At 47.6% G+C, this 24,396-nt stretch overlaps 1 protein-coding gene across 19 annotated transcripts in view; it reads left to right on the top strand.

Annotated features, from left to right (window-relative positions):
* LOC119169171 (RING finger protein 141) overlaps nt 1-24,396 on the top strand; it is a 158,201-nt gene that overhangs the window by 66,473 nt on the left and 67,332 nt on the right. For 15 of the 19 annotated variants that reach the window (XM_075886326.1, XM_075886328.1, XM_075886323.1 and 12 more), the window contains 2 exons: nt 7,680-7,788; nt 13,525-13,661. The exons of 1 other annotated variant lie outside the window; for it this stretch is intronic. In XM_075886326.1, the coding sequence (XP_075742441.1) occupies nt 13,636-13,661 (26 nt within the window). In that variant the 5' untranslated portion in view covers nt 7,680-7,788; nt 13,525-13,635. Of the gene's footprint in view, nt 1-1,903; nt 2,089-7,679; nt 7,789-13,524; nt 13,662-24,396 lie in introns of all 19 variants that reach the window. 3 more of the 19 variants (XM_075886329.1, XM_075886330.1, XM_075886327.1) reach the window with 2 other exon arrangements.

Genomic DNA, 24,396 nt, shown 5'->3' on the forward strand with positions numbered 1-24,396 from the left:
TGCGACGATGGCAGAGTTCACGCGTGAAAATAGCATACGCCATGTCCAGACGGCGCCGTACCACCCTCAATAAAATGGACTAGCGGAGCGAGTGGTGCCAACAATAAAAGAGGGCCTCAAGAAAAACAAGCACGGCACATTGCAAGAAAAATTGTCTCGTCTTCTGTTCCGTTACAGATCTACGCTTCTCGAGAGTGGCAAATCACCAGCTCAACTGCTGCTGGGATTCGAGCCCCGGAGAAGGTTGTCCGCCCACTTTCCAGCAGGGGCAGTGCCTGCAGAGGCCGAGGCTACCTGAGAACGACCTTTGTCGGTCACAACGCCACCCCTTTTCCCACCCGAAAGCCCATCTGGTCCCGTCAATTTCAACAAGTGCAGAAACGGCTTTTAGGGACAGTACTAGCAACGGACGGCAAACGGATGGTGAAAGTGGAGACACCCCTGGGGACCCAGCGCCGGCATGTCGACCAGCTGAGGGCATGGCTGACGTCAAGCACGCCGGAAAAGAACCCATCGGCAACTGGCACAAGTCCAGCGGAAACTCAGCCGGCCCCAGACGCTCGAGAAGCCAGTCCAGCGACCTTTGACTCCAGTCCGGCGACCCCTCAGTCGCCCGTCTTGACTCGAGCAACCAGGGCGCCGGAAGCAGTCCCAAATCTTCTCCGTCGTTCAACGCGAACATGACACTCTCCGGAAGGACTAGGCTTTTAAAGGGGGAAGAGATGCAGCGTTGGCAATAAACCACTATCACCCGCCCATTTCCTTATCACTAGATAGCACGTCAGCCCCGATGTACTCGGCTGTCACTGTTTCAGACTATAATAAAGACCATGTATCACAGAATAAACTGTTCTGTTCGTGTTGCCACTACCTTGCGTCACTTCAGATACTATAGCTGTACAAAATGTATGGTAAAGGGAGTATATAAGGAAGGCAGAGTTTGCTTTACTGAAATCAACAAAAATCTCTGACCAGATGGGACGTTTAGATGCCAGCTTCAAGAACAGCATCACACTGGAGTAAGTGTGGGATTGGGCTAGTTGGTTATTCATTATTGAACTTCTCAGCACAAAAAATTTCAGACAACGAACAGAACAGACGCTCGTCCTCGTTTTTTGTGTTCCTTGTCTGAAATTTTTTGCGCTGAGAAGTTTAATAACCACAGTGGAGACACTATTCTTGAAGAGCTTCCAGTGGACATTGTCACGGCATGCCATTAAAATATATGCATTTTCTGTGCCTTGGAGTTCTGCTGCAAAAAACTGATTACGTTGTGAGTCTGCAGTACAAATTGGCAAAACTGTGCCCGATGATGGGAAATCGAGGAAGGGTGAACAAGAGAGGTTGCACTCAAAAACATGCCACGCTGGTTGTACTGTGTATTTCAGGGGTGGTGCACATAATCCTCTTGAGCTATGGAAAAGTGTACATCGGCCAGATGGTCGTTGTTTGAATGATCGATTCCAAGAACATGCGACGTCCTTGAAGGTTCTCGCGCCCACAATCCCTGCAGTGTCAGTGCGCTGCAGGGATTGTGGGTGCAATCCGCAGTTTGGTAGCACGAGAATTCTGGGCAAATCTAAACATGGATTGACCAGAGAAATCGCGGAAGCAGAACAGATTAGGACGAACACAAGCACGTGTATCAGTGTTCCTTTGGTAGCAGTAAGTGAAAAAGAGGTGTCTTTTTTGAGCTGTTGAAGTAGATAAACGTATACCTTCTTTTCTTTTGGGGGAGGGTGGCACCTTGAAGTGTTAGTTGGTTGCGCATGCGCGTTTGTGCTCTCGTGCAATGAATGTTTTCGAATAAAAGTTCAGTTGTAAGTTGAACGTCTTTCCTATCAAGTGCTTTTCCTTCTCCCTTGTGCGCTCATATATTTCCACATTATATTTCCCCTTCTAGTCCAAGACGGGGGCGACCTTGACGGCTCCCCTCGTGAACCGTGTGAGCGAAGTCTACTTTCTTTCCCGTGCTCTGGTCTTCGGCGGTGGCCTTCGCGAAACCGATCAGCTTCGTTAGTTGACTGGTTGGGAGCTGGCTCCATGCTCTGCATCAGCCGCATTAATTGCGCTACACACAACACGCTGGTAATTGTTGCCCAATACTAACTGTCGCCCTCTCTCACCACCTTCTACCTGTCTGCGCATGCACCACTGGGATGTGATGACGCAATCGCGTGAACGCGCCAGCTTAGCTGGCTGGGGGTTTCGCGCGGCCGTTGGCCATTCCTTTAGTCTGTCTGTGGCTGCGCAGGCTATGTCCACGCATGTGTGATGTCGAACTTGCATATTTTGTGCATCGTGTACAAGATCTGTAAGTTAATACAGTCGAACTCACAGAACACACAAAAAAAATCGGGATTAGGTCAATTTATCGGCTAATTCGATATAGATATTTTGTGTGCGCAAGTTGGCTTTATGAAAATGTAAGAAACAAGTAAACCTTCATTTACGATAATACGTGAAATTTTTTTTGTAGTTCTTTTGTGGTGCGTAGGTGTGGGGTCACATCTCAGATGTGGGTTGTGGGTCCAAAGGTGGTTCATGCAGGGAATGCACGGTACAGATGTAAATAGTGGCTAAATTATTCGTACACCACTGTGCGTACTTATCGGGCGCTGGAAGTGTGTATTAGTGCTCACTACGACTTGTGCGAAACGTTTCTTGGACAAAGGACAGAGCAGACATAGAGCCGTGCTTGTCTGCGTCTGTTTTTTTTTTTCGTCAAAGAGATTTTTTGCACATGAAGTAGCAGAACATACCTGCTAGCCAAATCGTTATAGGCAGGTTTTATTTTGTGGACTGCAGGTGAGTGGTTGAGCCTGTCTGATAATACTGGCTCAAATAACTGCAAACATCACTATGCCCAAATTTGCTCCGCTAACAGCATAAAAAATGCGAGCTGTCTATAATAAGGCTGTAATCATAGTGCTATAACTGTATGACAAGTGGGAAAGGGGAGAGAGAAGTAGGGGAGGAGAGAGGTCGAGAAGTGCAGGTGGTGGACGGGAAAGCGGCGGTCTTAACACTTGCTTAGACTTGAGCTACGGATATGGCTCTGAAACTTTAGCTAACAGCAGCACCAATTATTATTATTATTATTATTATCATTATTATTGTTGTTGTTGTTGTTGTTGCTGTTGTTATCTTTGTTATTGCTGTTTTGTTCTGTGCAGTGACAATGCTTTCAACGAAGTCATAACTGATAATAATAATAAAGTAGAATATTATTACTTTATAATAATAGGAAATTATTTTTAATATTATTGTTATTATTATTAATATTACTTTCAAGCAACGTTCTAAACAGGTTCTGCTGAGGATATTGGTTGGGCCACCGTCAAGCATCAATTAGCTCAAGTGTATATGTAGTGAGCATGGCTCTGTATAGCCCACCATAGCATAGCCCACCACTTTAGCCCCACGGTGGGCTAAAGTGGTGGGATCTTTGCAGCGCATCTACGGGGCATTTCGTGTTGTCTGGGCAGGCGAACTGACTTGTCAAGAGCAGTAAAAAATGGTCTGAGCTTTTATTACCGCATTGGGCGCCCTTGTAGTGTACTGCGTATTGCAAAGGAGTACAGCCGCTAGCGTGGGTTCTGTCTTGGCGAGCCACAGGGCTGCGTTCACCGTCGCTTTGTGTGGCTAACGTGGCGGCACATGTGCATTCGGACAGTCAAGGCGCCGAGCACAGAGTGGCAAGTACACAGTAGTGCTCTCAAACAGGTTGCAACACTTTATGGCCTGCAGCAACACCAAAAACGCATACAGTGCCTGTTGCAAAAGGAAGCGAGAAAGCAAACAAGACTTATCCACGCCATAGGTGAAAAGCACAACACAAAAGGGTGCCGCAAGCATGTCTCCATGGGCAAAAGGGGTTCAGGATGACACGCTGCTGAGGGGAAACAGGCCTTCGTGACTATGCTGCGTTGCTCTCACGATCTGTGACCATAGGGCACAATCACTTGAGCGAGGGCAAAATCCGCTTGCGTTGGCTTGGATAGGTATGGGTCGGCGTAGTAGGACCATGTGTGAAGACACCACACCGCTCTTCAGCCTAGTGTTCGAATGGAGCAACAAAAAGTAAGCGTTCCCCGTGGGCACAAGGTGCCGTTGGCGAAGTCCGAACGTGTCCCAAGCTCGCGTTGGCTTGGATAGGTATGGGTCGGTGTAGTAGGACCATGCGTGAAGACACTACACCGCTCTTCAGCCTAGCGTTCGAAAGGAGCAACAAAAAGTAAGCGTTCGCCGTGGGCACAAGGTGCCGTTGGCGAAGTCGGAGCGTGTCCCAAGCAATGGGAGCCGATAGATGGGAAATAAATGCATGCTCACCCTTCGTCATCCCGAGAGTTTCTTTGACTCCCCCTTGACGCGCACGCGCGAGACCTCCCGAGAGACTGGAGCGCAGCGTCACAATTGACATCCGGGAGAGAGGGTCAATATCACTACCACTCCCCCAGTGCCGACAGAGCGCAGAGGAGACGAAAGTCATGCTTAGGACATGAGAACGGCAGAAATAGGCAATAAAGCCCGTGCAATAGCGGTGGGCTAGCCTCAATTCCTACATTGTTTAGAGTAGAATCTCGATGATATGATTACAGTTGATGCGAATTTCGGGATGATATGAATTTTGAAGTAACTTCGGATGGACTACATTATATAAAGTACGCCGCGATTCGGTGTCATACGAACGGTTTCCCCAGCAATCGCGGATGATACGATTGTGCGATTGACCACTGCACGTGAATGGGGCAATGCAGCTTCTCTGTGGAAGGTAGGTCCATTCACACTTGGCCTCGAAGGGAGCAAAGGTGGCAAAACTCACCGAAATTTCCCTCGCTTTGCTGCCGAAAAAGTGGCCGAATAACGATGCCGCGAAGCCGCAGCGAAAAAAATGGGTCCAATACGAATTTCGCCGCCACGTGATAATGGGCCGCCTTTTTGCTACGGCTTTGGCTTTATCTGCATCAGCCGCATTAATTGCGCTACACACAACACGCCGGTAATTGTTGCCCAATACTAACTGTCGCCATCTCTCACCACCTTCTACCTGTCTGTGCATGCACCACTGGCTGCGCTAGAACTCAAACCACGTGATCTAAACAACAAGCCAAGTTGCCCAGTTATCCAGTTGCCGCTTACAGCGAAGCAAGTGAATTTTCACTAGGTTTTGCTGCTTTCGCTCTCTTTGATGCTAAGTGTGAACGCACTTTATAGCGCTAGCAGCATGAGTGAGGAGGCCACAGCAATTTATTGAGATATGGTCAAGGCAAGAGAGTTCAAAAGAACATCATAGATATTTTCAGCAAGAAGTAGTTGACCCAATAATGTTCTTGTTCATCTTCATCAACAGCTTGAACTTTTTTTTTAATACGAATTCTGAATGATACCAATATTTTGTGTGCTTCCTTCGAATTCATATTATCGAGATTTTACTGTATTAAAAATCGTAGTGTGGTGACAGAGATTCCTTGTGGTGGTACTTGCTTCATAAAACTGAAATTGATAATAGGCAGACAGGTCCGGTTAGAGGCTATAGTTACAACGGAGTGTGGCACAGTGATGTCGCATGCCAGGAGAACATCTGGAATAAGCGTGACTATATAATCACCGTCAAAAACGGAAGAGGTTGTTGCCAATTCAAGGAATGTGAGAGATTTTGGTGGTATCTGACTGAAGTTGGTGGCACAGAGGCTGTTCCGGAGTTCGGGGCGAGAATCTGGAAGAAGAGGAAGTTTTAAACAGAGTGTGCCTGAGGAACAGTCGATGAGGGCAGAACGCATCAATAAGAAGTCCATCCTGAAGATGAGGTTGTGAGGGCAATTTTTGAAAATCGTAAATAAAACAGGAACTTGGCGGCCGACAAGGCTACTACGAGCGGTACACATTTCAATGACTGCCACAGTTCCACCATCGGCGACGCCAATGGCTTGAGTTGCGCTAGGCGTGAGTTTTTTTTTTTTTTTTTTTTGTGGCGGGAACAAAGATGAGCACTCATCATGGACACCTGTGCTCCAGTGTTCAATAAAGTCGTCAAAGAAAGATAGTCCACATGCACTTCAATCAAGTTTTCATTTGTAGGGAGAATCAACCGAGGATGATGCAGCAATACCTCCAGGAGCTGCATTTTCTAGTTTTCTGTCCGAGAGGATCCATAGTTAGTCAGCAATGGATAGCAGCATGGTTCGTGCGACTGAGAATGGCGGCGTTGTGGTGATGGTGGACGAGTGGTGGAGCGGCTGTTAGGTGTGCGTCGGAAGCAGGATACTCACGGCTGGGCGAATACTGACAGGGGTCCACGTATAAGCGAGAAGAGGAAATTTGGCTCTGAGGGGGGTGAGAGGGGGGGTCCAGTCCAAGTGCTGTGGCAGGAAAGGGAGGCATGACCAACTCGGTGACAGCGAAAGCGAATCGACTTGTCTGCAGCTCTCCATTTTGTTGGATTGCGGGATCTGGGCAGAAAGTGTGGGTTGTGGCGCGGTGCATTCGTTGGCATCAGTCTGGAGTCTGGTTGGGAGACGGTGCAGGTGACAGAAAAACTGAGGTTTGCAATTTCTTGCCGCACGAGTGCTTGAATAACTGAGACTGCTGGAGGTGTTTGGACGATGCCCTGGTGTAATGGAAGTAGATGGAAAGGCGTCGTATTTGCTGTCTCAAGCTCGCACCCAGCGATGGGTGTCACATTCTCGTGCAAAGGTGGTGTGGCACCGAGATTGATGCAGGTTCACTTGACAGCCGTGTTTGTGAGCAGCGAAAATTGAGGCAGAAATTGGCGGCTTTTGACCATTTTGAAGCGGCAGCATTGTTTAATTATGAGATTGACGGTGGTGACGGCATACACAAGTTGAAAGTGTTGTCCGGGATGCCTTTGAGCGTGTGGCCCACCTTGTCACTCTCGTTCATTTGCTCATCCTTTCCCGGCACAATGCGAGCATGTCCTGTATGTACGAGACATAGGACTCTGTTGACGACTGAACAAGGATGGCAAGTTTTTGTCGTGCAGCCGTTTGGCAACCGGATGGGTCCGCAAAGATGTCGCATAGTCGTTCTTTGACGATGTCCCAAGTGAGCACTGAATAATACACGTGGGGTGCCATCTAACTAAGAGGTCACGTTGGTGAGCATCATGGCAGGGTCTCATCGGGGAGTGTGCCTAACACGCTCGTACATGCGGAGCCAGTAGTAGACGTCCGGGTAAGGTTAGGCAGAGAACGTACCAGGGTGACGGGGGTGGGACATTGTAAGGTACGCAGTGGTTGGCACTCCAGCTGGAGACGGTGACGGGTTGTTGTGATTAGACGCCATAACTGGAGGCTGAATGATGCAGCCTCTCCAAAGCTTTGTGGCGAGGACGGGGGAACGTTCCACCTCCACCAAATATGCTATGGGAGAGGAAAGATGCCAGGTCGACGAAACAAACTTCTGCAAGGAGCGATAGAAAGCACGGGCTCTCAGTTCAATTTACTTGTTGTGGACTTGTCTTCAAATTATTAGGTGTTACCCCCACTAAAATACACTGTGCTGTGCTGGGACTAGGACGTTAGTTCGAAATAACTGCAAGTTTGAATTAACTGAGTTCATATTAAAGGTCTTTTATTCTACAAGCATGTTTGTGTGATTCGGTTCTTTAGCTGTGGTGAAATATTGGTGCTTGTAATGGTATCCTTCTTCGCCTGCAGATGCCAGTGCTTGACAGACACAAAAAACCGTCACCTTGTGTTTGAGGTGTGTGGTACATCAGAGACGCCTGTGTTGTGGAAGAGTGAAGTTCGGATCCTCTGCAGTAAGGTGTGTCCTCGGCTCATGTCATGCTTTCCTGTTTGGCTTTTTGCATATGTCAGGTGCTGCTGTTTCGTGCTTCATTGTTTTTTGGTTGTGTGAATAATTATTTCTTGTCACATGAGCTTCTTCCTAAAAGCATTATATTGCTCTTTTAAATATTTATGTGGTTTTCTACAGGTCCTACTTGAACTAGCTGGTATTGTCTAGACAATGCGTAATATTGTTTTTTTTATTCACCTGCTATTTATTGTTTTCTTGTACAAGTGTAATGAATTGTGTACAAAATGTTCGTCAGACCTGTGTTAGAATACGCCAATATTGTCTGGTTCCCATTTTCTGTCACCAAAATTAACAAGTTAGAAGGAATTCAGAGGAAAGCAATTAGGTTTATATACAATAAGTATCGATTTTCTGACTCACCCACTGAACTTATTAAAAAAGCTGGAATCCTAACTCTTCAAAACCGAGCCAAATTAGCACGACTACGGTTCATGTACCAACTGATACATGGAGAGATAATGATTAATGCATCCAAATACATTTCTATTGCACAAACAAGACTGACACGTCACACACATTCTGAAATGCTTGACGAGTGCTCATTTCACACAGATTTATTTAAATATTCATTCTTCCCATTGGCAATTCTTCCCACCGGCTGAGACCTTCTATACTTCACTGTACTTCACTTGATAATTTTACCGCGGCAGTAAAAGAGCATTTTCAAGGCGACAACGAATAACCCGTCTACATTGCAGACTCTCTGAATTACTCGTGTTCTGTACGAATTTTGTGTTTTTGTTAAATCAATAAAAGAAGGTAGTTGTTGTCAGGTTGTCATAGGTACGAGTATGAACATTGATTGTTGTTTTATTCTGTATACTGCGGGACTTTTTTATCATGCTCGTCACACTAGGTACGATGCAAATTATGTTACGCCTTTACTGTTCATTCCTTTTTCAAACAATTACCCTGTGCTAAAAAGTGCCTAGCCCTCAACATGTATTCCCCTCGTGTATGTAAGTGTTATAACTTGAAAGCCCAAATGATTTGTTTTTTTTTCTTTCTTTTTATTGTTCACATTCTATGAAATGCCCTTCCTGCTAAAATCCCAAATGCGATTAGCAGTATCTGTAAATAAATAAATAAATAAATTGCATTGTATCCTGTGCTGACTCAATTTAGGGCAATGCATAGATGGCAAGTCCTTTGTCAGAGACAAAATCTTTCTTCCAAGGCCCAATATGTGTCGAAAAAAAAAAAAAAAAGAAATACCCCAAAATGAGATAATGTGCTCTCATGGTTAATTGAGCATGAATGGATGCCAAAGTAAGCTGGCAAATTGTGGTAAATTGAAAGTGGACATGCTAATCCACATGTGCCCTGTATATGTATGCCTCACAAAGAGCTTATCATAGAAAGTTAAACTTGGAACGTATGCCGTAGTCATAATGATCGGTCACACAACTTTCGCTGCTGAAAACATGGAATATTTTTTGTGGCTCAGCATATGACAGTGGCCATATTACATTTTGAAGGTGTGGTTGACTTTCTCACAATCACAAATGGGTGAGCAACTCTAGTGACCCAGACTGCGTTTAGGAGGTATGTTCCCTGATCCCTTCTCAGCTTTCTGAGTGTCTTTGTTGTGCACCGAGATGAATGAAATGGGTGCAGAGAGGCTCATCACGAATGAGCATGGCATGCTAACTCTGGCGACAGCCTAACGGGGTTTTCTGAAAAAAGGTAGACTGACAAAAAAAGATGATTTTCTGATTGAATAACTTAATAAGGAACTGGGAGATCTCGTGCATTATGGGAATTGATATAATGCCAGCCAGGAGCGAAACATGCTGTACATAACATGCGTGTCATGATTTACTGAATGTTAGGACCTCTCGTCTATGTTTGTGATATAGTCGTGTCACCCATTACCAATTTTTGTCTATATCAAGCTAGCCCTTGCTAACTCTAGCTTAGTTTCTGGCTAACTGGCTGCGAGCATACCATGAGCGTGGTCATTGTACCTGTCGTTTACTGTATTTACAGTACTTGTTACAGTACTGCCCCGCCGCAGTGGTCTAGGGGCTAACGTACTCCGCTGCTAACTCGCAGGTCTCAGGATCGAATCCCGGCTGCAGCAGCTGCATTTTCGATGGGAGCGAAAATGCTGTAGGCCCGTGTGCTCAGATTTGGGTGCACGTTAAAGAACCCCCGGTGGTCTTAATTTCTGGATCCCTCCACTACGGCGTCTCTCATAATCATATGGCAGTTTCGGGACGTTAAACCCCACATATCAATCGATCATTCTTACAGTACTTTAACTGCCCCGCCGTGGTGGTCTAGTGGCTAAGGTACTCGGCTGCTGACCCGCAGGTCGCGGGTTCAAATCCCGGCTGTGGCGGCTGCGTTTCCGATGGAGACAAAAATGTTGTAGGCCTGTGTGCTCAGATTTGGGTACACGTTAAAGAACCCCAGGTGGTCGAAATTTTCTGAGTCCTCCACTACGGCGTCTCTCATAATCATATACAGTTAAACCTCGTTATAACGAGACAGGCTATAACGAAATATTGGATATAACGAGCAAATCCTAATTCCCCTTGAAAGTCCCCATACGAACCAATGTATTCAAAACCTCGTTTTAACGACGCAAAACTTGCCTGATGTGGGATATAACGAACAAATTTTGTTAGGAAGTAAAATTTTCAGCCGATGTCACGACAGTGCACAACGCGAATTTGAGACTGCGCGCAACGCGAGAACTGTATTTAGCAGTTCAAAACTCCCGCCACGCGCCCTCCAACAACGCGCTCAAAGCAGACGGCACGCGCTGTTTCCGGAGGAGAGGTCGCTGCACGTGCGCCGCTTGGCTACCACCGACAGGGGAGCGCTCAGCAGCTCTGGGAACGTTTCACCCTTTTCTTTTCTTTTGTGTCTTCTTTACATTCTCCCTCTCCCCTTTCTCATGGCGCTGAGGCGCGCTTCCTAATCTTACATACCCCCTTCCCCTTGAGTAACCGGTTCCTAGAGGGCAGCGCAAAAGAGCGCCCCTTCTGCCCCTTCCTCTTCACAGTCACTTTCTCTGCAAGTGTTGTCCCCGGCTGCGGCGGCTGCATTTCCGATGGAGGCGGAAATGTTGTAGGCCCGTGTACTCGGATTTGGGTGCACGTTAAAGAACCCCAGGTGGTCGAAATTTCCGTAGCCCTCCACTACGGCGTCTCTCATAATCATATGGTGGTTTTGGGATGTTAAACCCCACATATCAATCAATCAAGTGTTGTCGCTCGCCGACGTGAGCCGCGTTGCTTTTGCGTGCGTGTTTCTTCTCTTTTTCGACCGCTTCCGCTTTATCTTTTATCGTGCTGTGCTCCTGATTCCACCAACATGAATGCGCCAGGCGGGAAGCGAAAGCGCATAACGCTAGATCAGAAGGCAGCTATGATAAGAGCCGTCGAATCGGGGACCAAGAAAGGCAACGTGGCAAGAGGCTTTTACGTATCGACAAGCACACTGTCAACCATCTTGAGCAAGCAGAAGTCCATCATCGACGCTATTGCACGTGGCGTGAAAGGAAGCGCTAAGAGGATGAGGGCACCTGTTTTTGAAGCAGTCGAAAAGGCCATTTTTAAGTGGTTCTTGGACACGCGGGCCGTGAATCTGCCATTGAGTGGTGCCTTGCTGCAAAGAAAAGCGAGAGCTTTGCCTGCATCATGGACTATGACAACTTTGTAGCAAGTTCGGGTTGGCTCCAGCGCTTCAAGGAGCGCCACAACGTTGTCAGGAAAGCGGTCTGCGGCGAATCGCAATCTGTCGACGAAGCATAGGCTACCAAGTGGGCGAAAGAAAACATCGTGCGGCTGCTAGAAAAATACAGCGTGGGGGATATTTTTAACGCGGACGAAACCGCTTTCTTTTTCAAGATGTTGCATAAGAGGTTAGCCCTCAAAGGCGAGCCGTGCCATGGCGGCAAACAAAGTAAGCTGCGGATCACTGCACTACTTTGTGCAAACATGACCGGCTCTGAGAAGCTGCCAATTTTCGTAATTGGCAAAAGTGCATCCCCTCGCTGCTTTAAGGGGAAGAGGCAGCTCCCAGTCAAGTACGTAGCCAATCGCAAAGCCTGGATGACCAGGGAGATTTTTTCAAAATGGCTTTGCGAGTGGGACGAGAAGCTGGCAAAGGCGAACCGCAAGGTGTGCCTTGTTCTAGACAACTGCACCGCCCACCATACCGCTGCCCTGCTTCAAAACATTGAGCTGCTGTTCCTTCCTGCCAACTGCACAGCAAAAATACAGCCCCTCGACCAAGGCGCGATTATGTCGCTGAAGGCAGGTTACCGCAAGCGTGTGATAGACAAGCTACTGCGCAACATGAGGATGAAGCGAGACACCGATGTTGAGGTGTACGCTGCGCTCGAAATGCTTCAGGCGGCGTGGATGAGTGTGACGGCGACCACGATCGCAAACTGCTTTCGACACGCCTCATTTGCCGCCGCACCAGACGCCAGCGATGAGCCATCAGACGAGCCCACTGTGCCGGACGGTTTTGCCACATCAGACGAAGTTGCTGCGTCATGGACGACACTTCGTGACGCCGGTGTCGTGCCTGACAGCGAGTCGTTTTGCGACTATGTGAGTGCGGACTCGGAAGTGGTGGCAACGGAGCAGCTCCTGGATGACGATATTGTGCGCGGTGTCAGTGATCAACGAAACCAGTGACGATGACTCTGTCGACGAACAGGAGACAAACGTGCCGACGGCGTCGGAGGCATTAGACGCGGTGGACGTACTGCGCCGCTACTTCGGCGTTCACGAGGGCGGCGAAGATGGCTTGAACATTGCGGCGGCAGCTGAGCGAGCCATCGTTCGCATCAGGAAGATGCATCAGCGTCCAATTATGAACTTCTTCGCAGCTAAGTCTGCCTGAAATGCAAGCTGTGTATTTTTAAGTGCATTAAAACAGGTGCATGACTTTTTTTCTTTTTATTTGGGAATGCGGTTATTTTGTTGCATATCACCGTGTGGCGGGATGCTATTTTGCCCGCTATTTTTTTGGGGTAAGTACAGTGCATGATATTTGCGGTAAATGCCCGCTACGGCTATAAGGAAATATTGGTTATAACGAGTAAATAGCGGCGGACTTCCAATTTCGTTATAACGAGGTTTAACTGTAGAGGTATTGGGACGTTAAACCCCACATATCAATCAATTACAGTACTTCAACTAACTCTCTTCACAACCATACGCATTGGGAGAGAGAGAATCTCATGACTTGATTGATATACATGTGCACTGCCTTTTTGAACTACCGCCGACAGTGTTGCCACAAAAAAAAAAAGAAACCGAAAGCTGTGCCCCCTCGCCCCCCCAAAAAAATATCTAGCTACGTCCTTGGTTTCCCGTGCCTCTTTTGGCACCCTTGCTGCGAACACGAGAAGCTCACTGCCACAGCTGCGCCAGTTTATTTGCAGCAGAAAACACAACAGTAATGTTATACTTACTAGCCACTTTCTTTGAATTATTGAGTACATATGGCACCACCTGCGGTGTTGCAAGTTTCTGTTTTCTAAAGTGCTATACCCGAGTACTGATTGCTTATGAAGAAACTGGCACATCCTATAAGACAAGAATCAAGTAATTTGATGATTAAAGGATGTGTTCAAGTTTTGTTATTATCATGCTAGTGCAACACTTTAATGTGTTGGCTTCATGCACAAGTGAGAACTACATTTGTACTCTGCAGGTTGGTGCAGGGGACAGGCAGGCTCGCCTGCTGACGTTGAGGCAGTTCTTGCACACGTACCACACCATTAAGGCGTACTACTCAGCTGCTGCCTCAAGTGGAGCTGCCAAGATGTGTACCTCTACCTTATTCTCTGGGTGGGTTCTTTTGTCTTTGTCATGCATAATCTAGAACCTGGTACGCTCGCATCTGAATGTGCAAAATGAATACCGAAACACGACGGCACGGGCCAACCACACACTTCATTGCCTGGAACTTGACATTATTTAATATATACAGTCAGGGGGAAGAAATCCATGTCTAAACGCCTTGTGCTTTCAGATCAGCTGTTGCTTGCTTTTGGGATGTGTTTTCGCTCACATTTTCCGCGTTCATATTGTCAGTCAGTATTTCTTTGTGAGGCAAAGAAAAATGTATGATGCTGCTTTGGAATGCAAAAACACTGTTTTTTTCCACATTCCACATGCACTTTGTCGCACCAACGTCGACTTTGTCATTGTCGCTGCACTGGCACGTAGCATGGGACAGATTGCCCTGCCAAGTTGACAAAGCCTCAGTTAAAGTAGGTCTATTTGGCACTCCTGGTCGAGATGGTGTAATGGTGAACGGGTGATCAATTTTCCTCAGGAGGTTGAGGCTGGTAGCGGCGCAGTCATCGGGTAGTGCACATCGGCGTTCTGTCAGGGTTAGGCTCTTCCCTGTTGCAGGTCAGATGGCTTCCTTCAAAACCAGTTAGGGTGTTACCTCGAAACCTTGTCAGTGTAAGAACATAGAAGCGCCGTTGTTGCGTGGATCTAAGCTAGCATATAGCATTTGGATGCAGCTCATGTTGACATCTGTCGTGTCGATCGAAGCACTGCCAAAGAAATGGTTGACAATAAGGATGAAACACGTTGTGATTCTTTGTTCTTTTGTTTATTCAATGATTACCCCGCTTAGCCCGAAGGCGCTGCAGCTTGGGGTTTCGATGTCGAGAAAAACACATCTCCATTTACACAGCAGACTTGGTTACTTGATAAGCGATTCCATTCACTTATGGAATGAACAAAAAACTAATTAGCATACAAATTTGATCTGGCACGATGCTCTAAAATCTTGAAGGAATGATCATTTTGCAAAGAGCTACAATGAGAACTGTGAAGGTACTTTTCTTTTCGTATGCCAATTTTACCATGAATTATTTGGCACAGGGGCTTTAGATGCAGTTTAATTTGACGCGATGAGAGTAATTCTTATCCTACTTGATTTTTCATATTAGTGTAACTGTCATTTCTTGAGTACCTCCTTAGGACAAATTTTGCAGCTTACTTTGTAGTTTTTCAAGTCTGTAACTCAAAGTACTCCGTCAGGGGTCCCACACGGCACAAGCGTATTCAAGCATAGGGCAACATATCGCTTGCAGTATTGACTTTGACGGCAAGCGGCATGTCTTTCTTGACCAGTAGGCTCGAGCATTGAGGCCGTGTTTGATGTTCCTCGATTCTGGAGAGCTGCACAGCTGGGTCGGGTTTTTGTTCGAACATTGGTACATCAAGTGATGAAGTAAGCGGTGGCTGACCGTACGGAAAACCTGGTGGGCTTACGGCAATGTTGGCAATACTGTTAAACATTAATATAATGAAATTGGTAAATTCCCAGAAAATTTTTGTATGAAGGGGATTTCGTTATATGCAGGTATAGTGCGAAAATTTGAAAAAAAAAAAAGTGCACAAATAATGAACAAACAGAAAGAAGACTGAATGCAGAGCTAACCCAAAACTTTTATTTAGGGTGTTGCGACTCCGGGTCCCGCGGGCCTCAGTTTGGTAGCGGGCCCCCGTCCAAGGACCCATCGTCGAACAAGTCAGATGAGGCGCTCGTAATAACGACAACAATTTATTTACATGGTTAGTAACTGAGAATTAGAAATGAGGTGATCAAGTGATCAAGTAGAAGTCAAGAACTGTACATGAGAACTGTTGAACTGTAGAACTTGTAGAACACGAAAGTCTTCGGCTTATATAGTGCCTCGTTGCCAACCCTGGGCACATTGTCCGTGGCTTCCGCCAATAGGGCGCTCCATGGTCTAGGTGCTCCACCCACGAAGGAGAAGAAAGACGCCACACAATGCATGCGGAGAGGGCACAGTCCACACGATGCCCAAATATGGTCACCAAAGCACTTCACCAACGTTTTTGCACACGTCACCAAGTTTCACGCACGTCCGATGATTTTGGTTTCCAAGATTCTTCTGGCAGCTGGGTGAGGTTCGAAAAACCGGCTGCCAGTACACATGTCAAACTTGCCTGACTGTTTGGGTAGGACAATGTAGTGGTGGGCCAGCATACCCTAAAAATATTCCACTCCATTCAGCCGATCCTATGGAAAAACGGGGGGAGGGAGGAGTAGTCAACTAATCCCTCGTCGCCGAGGCGAGCTCGGGCAAGGGCTGCAGCAGACAGAGCATTATCCTTTTCTTCACCCCCACATTCCATTCCTGGTTGTTTGCTAGAAGCTGCGGCTTAGCTGCACATATCCCGGGGCTCTGCTTGTCCTCGCAAGATGCAGCCACAACCAATTTGGCTTTAGCTTGCAGCCTGAACTGCAAATACCATGATGGTTCCGAGATTTTCAGATCCTTGGTGACCTTGAAAATGGCCCAGCTGTCTCCTTGTCTGCCTCGAAAGCCTTCTTGGCGCGAACCAGTCCCGAACCCCTCGTTCAGGTTTTGCCGAGAGGAAATCAACCCGTCTTGACGTCACACCATTGTTTGGAATGCATCGAAATATTTTCGCTACGTTCACAAAGGCCAAAAAACTTCAATAATTATGACGGTCGTAACAAGGGGTGAAAAGCTGCGTCGCTATTGCAATAGCGATTTCTTGGACACTCTCTGTGGGGCCTTGTTGTCGCTGCCATGTTTTCTGTAACAAGAACCAATTAATAACATGCCCCGGCGCATCGTAACTTTTATGAACGAATAAAAGCGTGCAAGCGTTGCTGAAGCAGAGGTTAAATGAGTCAGCTTATCTCAATTATCTAGAAGGTGCATAAGATAGCATTCCCTGCGTGTTAGAGCTGCTGTCGAAGGCTCAAACAGAAAGGAAACCACCTGTCTTGAACGAGCATAAAAAAAAATGCAGGGCAGGAGGGGGGGGGGAGGGGGAGGCCGAGGATCGTTTGGCAACAATGAACTTGGATATTCAGGGCAATCATGATTGCTGGCGCGCTTGCTATCTCGGCAAGTATCAGTGCACTTTCAACGCGAAGAGACTGTGTTAAAAGAGCACTTCTCCCTGGAGCGGCCGTATTTGCTCACACCAGCGTTCTGTAGAAGTTCCGCGTTATCAGATCCAAGGGGGTTGGCTGCCTTACTTCAATAACATTACAAATTTTTACTATTATGTTTATTGCATTGCATTAAACGTGCCGTCATGTTGTTGTCTGAACTAACCGGCTAATCGCGAAAGCTATGAGCCTGCAAACTCTCGGGGCTGTGCAAGACGGAAGCATGAGACGAGTCGACCTTCGAAGATCCGTCATCATTGTGGTCTCAGAGAGTTTCCATCAGCACCTGATCTGACATCCTCTCAGTAGTGGTGACACGGTTGTCCACATTTAAAAAAATTTAAAAAAAAAGGCAAAGCTGAACATTGTTGGGGGCCACACCACGCGCGCGCAGTGAAACCATGCACCCGTGCTCGGTGTCGAAAACGAAGAGCGAACAACATGAACACAGACATGGATACCGGGAAAGACTATTCGATAAAGCGCCCCCCAAATGCAGCGCTATTCCGCATATGTGACACTAACTAAAAGCATGGCCCTGCCAATGCAAAAATAGCTTTTTTTTCTTGTTTCGTGTTTGGTTTGGAGGGAGAAGGGGTACATCTGCGCATGCTTCTGGGGTGGCAAGAAAACGGTGCCAAGAACGGTGGCAACACCGGCTTGTGGGATGCAGGCCTACCTGCCCCCGCCTTGCGCTCACACAGAGGTGATTTGCTTAGATTAGCTTGCTTGATGTTTCGGTTTTTTGGTTTGTTTATCTGTGAGTGCGTTGTACAGACTTGAGAAGAAAGTCTTTTTTTAAAATAAACGTCAGTTGCTAGTGCTACATTTCTGCTCTCTGTGTGTTTCTGCTACTCTGCTTTTTCAGATTTTGAAGTGTTGTGGCTTTTGTAGTTTACTGCTTATAATGAATATTCATATGACGAATTCCTTGATACAATTCCTCGATATTCTATTCCCCACACTTGCTCCCTAGAAGCACATGTACTTGTGACCTCTATGTAATAAGGTAACCGAGGGAAACAGCCTTGATATAAGGAATTTTCCCCACGAACAGTGTAGGAATTTAGCACCCGATTTTGGTACGAGTATGCACCTTTTGTGGGTGCCCCATCGTCGCCGTCGAATCGCTTGCTCTCGCCTGCTGCTCATGAGCGCTGCCGCCGCTTCACGCTTCGTAGACTTGACGCTTCATGTCCGCCACTTCACGCTTCACGTCCCACTGCAGCTAGTACAAGAACCTCTCTCTCTTTATTTCACGGACCGCAAAGCCGTAATAATGAAGGGACTTCGTGATTCAGCTGCCATGACAATGATGAAATGAAAAGAAAAAAAAAATGAAACAACAAACAAGCAAGAAAAAAATAAAAGTCGATTTATATAATATACTCGCGGTGTTACGTCTTTCTAATGATGTAATGGGCTAACTTTTTAGAGGAGAGTTACGGTTTACCGAAGATCTCTCCCTCTCAAGTTTCGCCTGATTATCATCATTCAATCTGTGGATATGGCGTGATTAACTTATACTTGTTTTCTTGTTTCATTGCACATTCTCATGAAGGGAACAGTTGGCACAGTGATGTGATGGTGTCATCTGGAGACGGTGGTGCGTTTCTGATTTAGTGTCTGAGACAAAAATAAGTGCTCTGTTACGAATAGTACGCTTCCCGATACGCTTCTCGACAGTGTAGATCGCAGGGGAATACATTATAGTTCACGATTGCATCTTTTTTTCTTTTTTGAGCTACTCGGCGGCACGCAACAGCTTTGTGGCGTCACGCAACAGCTTTGGGGCGTCACGCAACAGCTTTGTGGCGTCACACAACTAAAAAAGAACGTCTGTCACACACGTGCACATCGCAGAATGATGATGACTATGAATAAATTTATTGGGGTGAAAAGGGAGGGCCCCATGTCCAAAATTTCACTGGATTGTGCCTCCAGCCGGACATGGTTCAGGAGTGCTAGTTGCACCCCGGGGGTTAGATAACGAGGACTGCCTCTCACTGTTTCGTATAGTTTTCTATTCTGTACATATGCTGTAAGCGATTGAGTTCCTTTGGTCTTTTAATGCAACTCTTTGAGATATGGTAGAGGGTCAATGGCGAGTTGCAACACCACAGAGAATCACGCCCATACAAAATTGGATAAATTTTGTGCATTCGTAATAAATTTGGATAAATTCCCGTTTGAACTTATGGAGGTCTATGGCATCTTCCCCTTAAGAGATCTGGGGGGGGGGCATCATATTTCTGTCGAGTGCATCGCTGATGAGCAAGAAGCTCCTGCGGAGCTGTCCGAAAAAAGTCATCATCTTCCTGCTTGCGAAAGACATAGAATGCATTCACTGGGCACCTGAATGACATGAATGCAGCAATCAAGTCTACTGTAGAGGAGAAGCACCATAGTCAACTTCCTTTCATAGGTGTCCGTGTCAAATGCGAAGGAAAAAGCATGTCGTTCGGGGCCTACAGGAGCATGTGCATCAGGATCTTGCTCAAAGTGGCTACCCTGACTCGTTCATGCACTCTGTGGAACGTCAGCTAGGACGTTCGCCACGGTCTGGGCACTCGCACCCACGAAAACGGGCTTCTGTGCCATATATTCCGGACATCTGTGAACACTTTGCACATGTGCTACGCCTCTATGATGTGCAGAAAGCACACGTGCGAACAAACAAGTTGAAACATTTCCTTGTGAGGGTAAAAGACAAACTGCCGAAAATTTCCAGGTGTTGTTTACAGCATCCCATGCGCAGACTGTAGTGGAAGTTACATCGGCAAGACTGGCTATTTTCCACATACACTAAAGTAGCAAATGTATGACATTAATAAAAAGATCTCATGGAATGTGCTGCTTGAGCGCGCACAAACGTCTTGGTGGGAAATAGGCTAGGATAACACAAAGAAAACAGAACTGATCATCTCGGCTTCATCTCAAATCTATCGCGATCCAGACAATGGTGCCCATCCTCAAACGAAATGACGGAAACTTTTCACATGCCTACACATGTTGCTTATGTCATATTTTATAACATACATAACCGGACTGCTCATCCAGTCATTTGTCACTTGTGAACAAGGCTCTCGTACAGGGGCCTTGCTTTTATTCGTGGTCAGCATGTTGTTTTGATTGTCTTAATGCCTGGTCGTGACCAGACGGGCTTTCAGTCAGTTAAAATTTCAGATGAGGAAGTTGAACAAATGATGATGGTATGTCCAGGCACAAGGCAAAATCAGTGACTGTCCTCACAATATCGTCATCATCATCAGCCTGACTACGTCCACTGCAGGAAAAGGCCTCTCACATGATCTGCCAGTCAAGTCTGTCCTGTGTTTGCTGCTGCCACTTTATCCCCGCAAACTTCCTAATCTCATCTGTCCACCTAACTTTCTGTCTCCCCCTGACCCGCTTGCTTTCTCTGGGAATCCAGTAAGTTATCCTTAAGATATCCTGCCTAATCACAACATGCCCGGCTTATGTCCATTTCATCTTCTTGATTTCAACTATGATATTGCCACTAGTACAAGTTCTGAAAGTATTATTTCCATAGATGCTGGCAGGCTTGTATGTGCCACTGTTCAGAAGAGGACGAAGATGCGCGTGCAGAGAAAACGATATTCGTATTGTCGTTGTTTGAATCAGTTTGACGTCCTTGTGTGCCATTATCAACAGGTTACAGTTACGGTGTAACGTGACACTGGTGGAGGCGCTGGGTAATAGTTTATGCACTGTTACCACGAGGAAGATCTCGGCCCCAACATCGACGCCTTAGTAGAAACAGCCAACTTTTGACGCAGTCGGCGGCAACTAGGCCTACCACCACAATTCGGCCCTTTTCCGGAACGCTCCAGAACCATGGCAAATGCGACAACTGCAAGCCAGACTGAACAGACCGTGACTCCGCCAGCTCCATGGCCACCAGCCCTTCGAACCCCAAAGCCCTTGCATAGGGAGCCCTACGAAGACGTTGAAGACTGGCTGGACCAATACGATCGAGTCGCCGTCGCCAACGAGTTAGACGAGCACCAGACACTGCGGTATGTCTATTTCTACCTGGAGGATTCGGCGCGTATTTGGTTTGAGAACCGCGCTCCTGCACCCGCAGCCAGCTATTTCCCCCGACCGACTAGCCTACAGACGCCGCAGCACTTCTCGGGCCTGCCGCACTATAAAAACCAATGATCGACTTGCCTGCAGATGCCCTGACAACCTGGCCGGTGTTTTGCACTCAGCTGCGGAACACGTATGGTAGCGCAGCCCGGAAAGAACAAGCCGAACGTCTCCTCAATTCTCGCAATCAAAGACCAAGTGAAACCGTGGCCATGTTTGCTGAGGAGATGTCTCGTCTGTTCCGTCTAGCGGATTCTGCAATCACTGAAGACAAAAAGGTACGCATTCTGATGCGGGTTGTCAAGGAGCGGCTGTTTGCAGGACTTGTACGAAACCCACCAGCTACCGTGGTGGGATTCCTCCGCGAAACGACGATAATGGAGCGATTGCTAAGACAGCGGTCTTCGCAGTATGACCGGTCCGACAACCTTGCATGTCTGTCAGCACCCTTGGTAACACCTGATGTCACAAGCGTGAGAGACCTTGCTGAGCTAGTTCGTAGCATTGTACGCGACGAGCTGCAAAAACTTCACGCTGTGCCTTCACAACCTCAAGTGGCTGCTCTGCCAGACGTCGTCCGTCAAGAGGTGCGGCAGCTGGTACAACCATTAGTGCCACCTTTAACCGAAGCTCCTCTGCTAACGTACGCGGAAGCTGTACGCGCTCCTGCACCCGCAGCCAGCTATTTCCCTCGATCGACTAGCCTACAGACGCTGCAGCACTTCTCGGGCCTGCCACACTATGAAAACCAACGACCGACCAGCCTGCAGACACCGCAGCACTTCTCGGGCCTGCCGCACTATAAATACCAACGACCGACTTGCCTGCAGATGCCGCAGTACTTCTCGGGCCCCCCACACTATGAGAATCTGTGACCTAATTTGCGGAAATCTAGCGTGTGGCGCGTTTCCGACAATCGGCCACTATGCTACCACTCTGGTGAGCCAGGTCACTTGTACTGAGAGTGCTCGTACAGACAGATGGGCCTACCTGGATTTCGGCCAGTCGCTCGTCAGCCCAGGGACGGGGAACGACTCCGCGCCATCGCAGAATACTTGGCAAGTCTACCGTCTCCGAATCTTCAGCGACGCCAATCACGCTCTCCGTCTCCTCGACGCTCTACGTCCGCGAATCAATACTCTACTTTCGCCGATGTTGTTGCAGGACGATCCGCTAGGTCCCCAAGTCCACGCTGGGGAAACTTGAATCGGTGGCCTCCGGGGGTGGGACCGCTGTTAAGCTATCGTCAAAACAGCCTCCTCCGACCCATCCGCCGACCTTCGACGATTCCTTTCAGCCGACACCTCACATCGCTGACGAACCCGTTTCTGCTGACATTGCCATTCTTGTCGACAATCATCCAGTGACTGCTCTGGTTGACACCGGTGCTGACTACTCAGTTATCAGCGCTGAACTTGTGGCTGAACTCTGGAAAGCCACGACTCCTTGGGGGCATGGACCAAACCTTTGGACAGCAGGTGGTCATCTCTTGACACCAATCGGGAGATGCACCGCAAGGCTGCAAATCTGTGTGTCCACGTTCATTGCTCCTTTCGTTGTGCTTCCCGAATGCTCCCAGAAAGTTATCCTTGGCATGGATTTCCTTCATGAGCACGGTGCTGTTATAAATCTTCAAGACTGCCTCGTAACGTTTGCTGACGACTATGGCCCGAAGCCTAGAGATACCGATCTGCAGAAGACCGCGCTTTGCATTGTCGACGACACTGTCACACTTCCGCCATGCATCAGTATGTTCGTTACTGTACAGGGTGGCATAGACCATGACAGTAGGGGTCTCGCTGAAGCCAACCTTTTGATGCTCTTGTCTCAGCAAATCTGCGTTGCCCATGGCATAATTCAATTTAAACGTGGGACGACTGAGTTGTTGGTCACCAATTTTAGTGGAGCATACCAACATTTGGCCAAGCGAACAACTATCGCTCATTTCGAATCCAATGACGATGAAGTGTGTACGACGATAGCCCCAATTTCTGCAGCCGTTGAAAGTGACATTGTGGTAGCCGATACAGTTGATGTCAATCCGAAGCTGTCATGTGTGCAAAAATAGCAAATCTGCTGTATCCTTCGCATGTTTAGCGACTGTTTCACGTCTACATCCAAGATAAAACAAACGCCAACCGTAAAGCAGCCCATTGTCACTGACCATGCTGAGCGACCCATACGTCAGCACGCCTACCTAGTATCACAAAAGGAACAAGAGGCAATACGTTCTCAAGTGAAGCAGATGCTCGAAGATGGCGTAGTACAATCCTCGAACAGTCCATGGTCATCGTCCGTCGTACTAGTATGAAAGAAGGACGGCACTCTTCGATTTTGCGTCGATTACCGCAAACCCAACAAAGTCACAAAGAAAGACGTTAAGCGTTTCCGCGCATCGACGACTCACTAGACCGTCTCAGACGTGCCCGATACTTCTCTGTGAATTTACGCAGTGGCCAGCGGCAGATCGAAGTTGATGAACGCGACCGAGAGAAAACAGCATTCATAACGCCTGATGGTCTGTACGAATTCAAGGTGCTGTCCTTCGGTCTGTGTTCAGCCCCTGCGACATTCCAGAGGATGATTAATACAGTGCTCTCCGGTCTCAAGTGGGAAGCATGCCTTGTTTACTTAGACGACGTCATTGTCTTCTCCTTAACGTTTGAGCAGCACTTGCAGCGACTTATATCTGTGTTTGCAGCAATTCGCATGGCAGGCATATCACTGAAACCAGAAAAATGTAATTTCGATTACAACGAATTAAAGTTCCTCGGCCACCTTTTTAGCCCTGATGGTATTCGGCTGGACCCAGACAAAACATTGGGTGTCGCAGATTTTCTGCTACCTGCCAACAAACGTGATGTGCGTCGATTTTTAGGCCTCTGCGCGTACTACAGACGCTTTGTACGAAATTTCACCAACATTGCCCAACCCCTCACTCGTCTGACAAAAGAAGATCTTCCCTTCGTGTGGAGCCCTTAGCGAACACGCGTTTTCTCCGAGCTCCAGCAGCGTCTTTAGTCTGAGCCCTTACTCGGACACTACGACGAATATGCCGACACTGTTGCGAAGCGCGCCTACGATGACGTTACGAAGGGCGCCACGAATCTCACCGCTGCAACCACTGTTTCGAAAGACGGCGATGCCAACACGGTCCCAAAGGCGGCGCTGCTTCGAATTCCGCCGGGAAGGTCACCAGCCGTTTGGTAGCGTAGGTTTCTCAGCTCGCGACTGCTTCTGCGCAAAGCTGATAGACGAGCGGACGAGACGACAGTGAGTTAAACAAGGTTTATGTACAGCATATATACAGAGGCATTACAAATTCGGCACTAGGGCCGACAACTTTGAGACGTGAAGAGCCGAGCTCTCCTCCCTAACACATAGCTCTACTCTGACACCCATGTCTACTGCTCGCGACGCGACGCAGGGCTTCTTTTATATGCACCGGGTGGATTCTTTGAGTAACCAAATGTCCAACTAGAAGCGCCGCTG

The sequence above is a fragment of the Rhipicephalus microplus genome, chromosome 2, assembly GCF_043290135.1.
Source record: "Rhipicephalus microplus isolate Deutch F79 chromosome 2, USDA_Rmic, whole genome shotgun sequence".
Taxonomy (NCBI): Eukaryota; Metazoa; Arthropoda; class Arachnida; order Ixodida; family Ixodidae; genus Rhipicephalus; species Rhipicephalus microplus.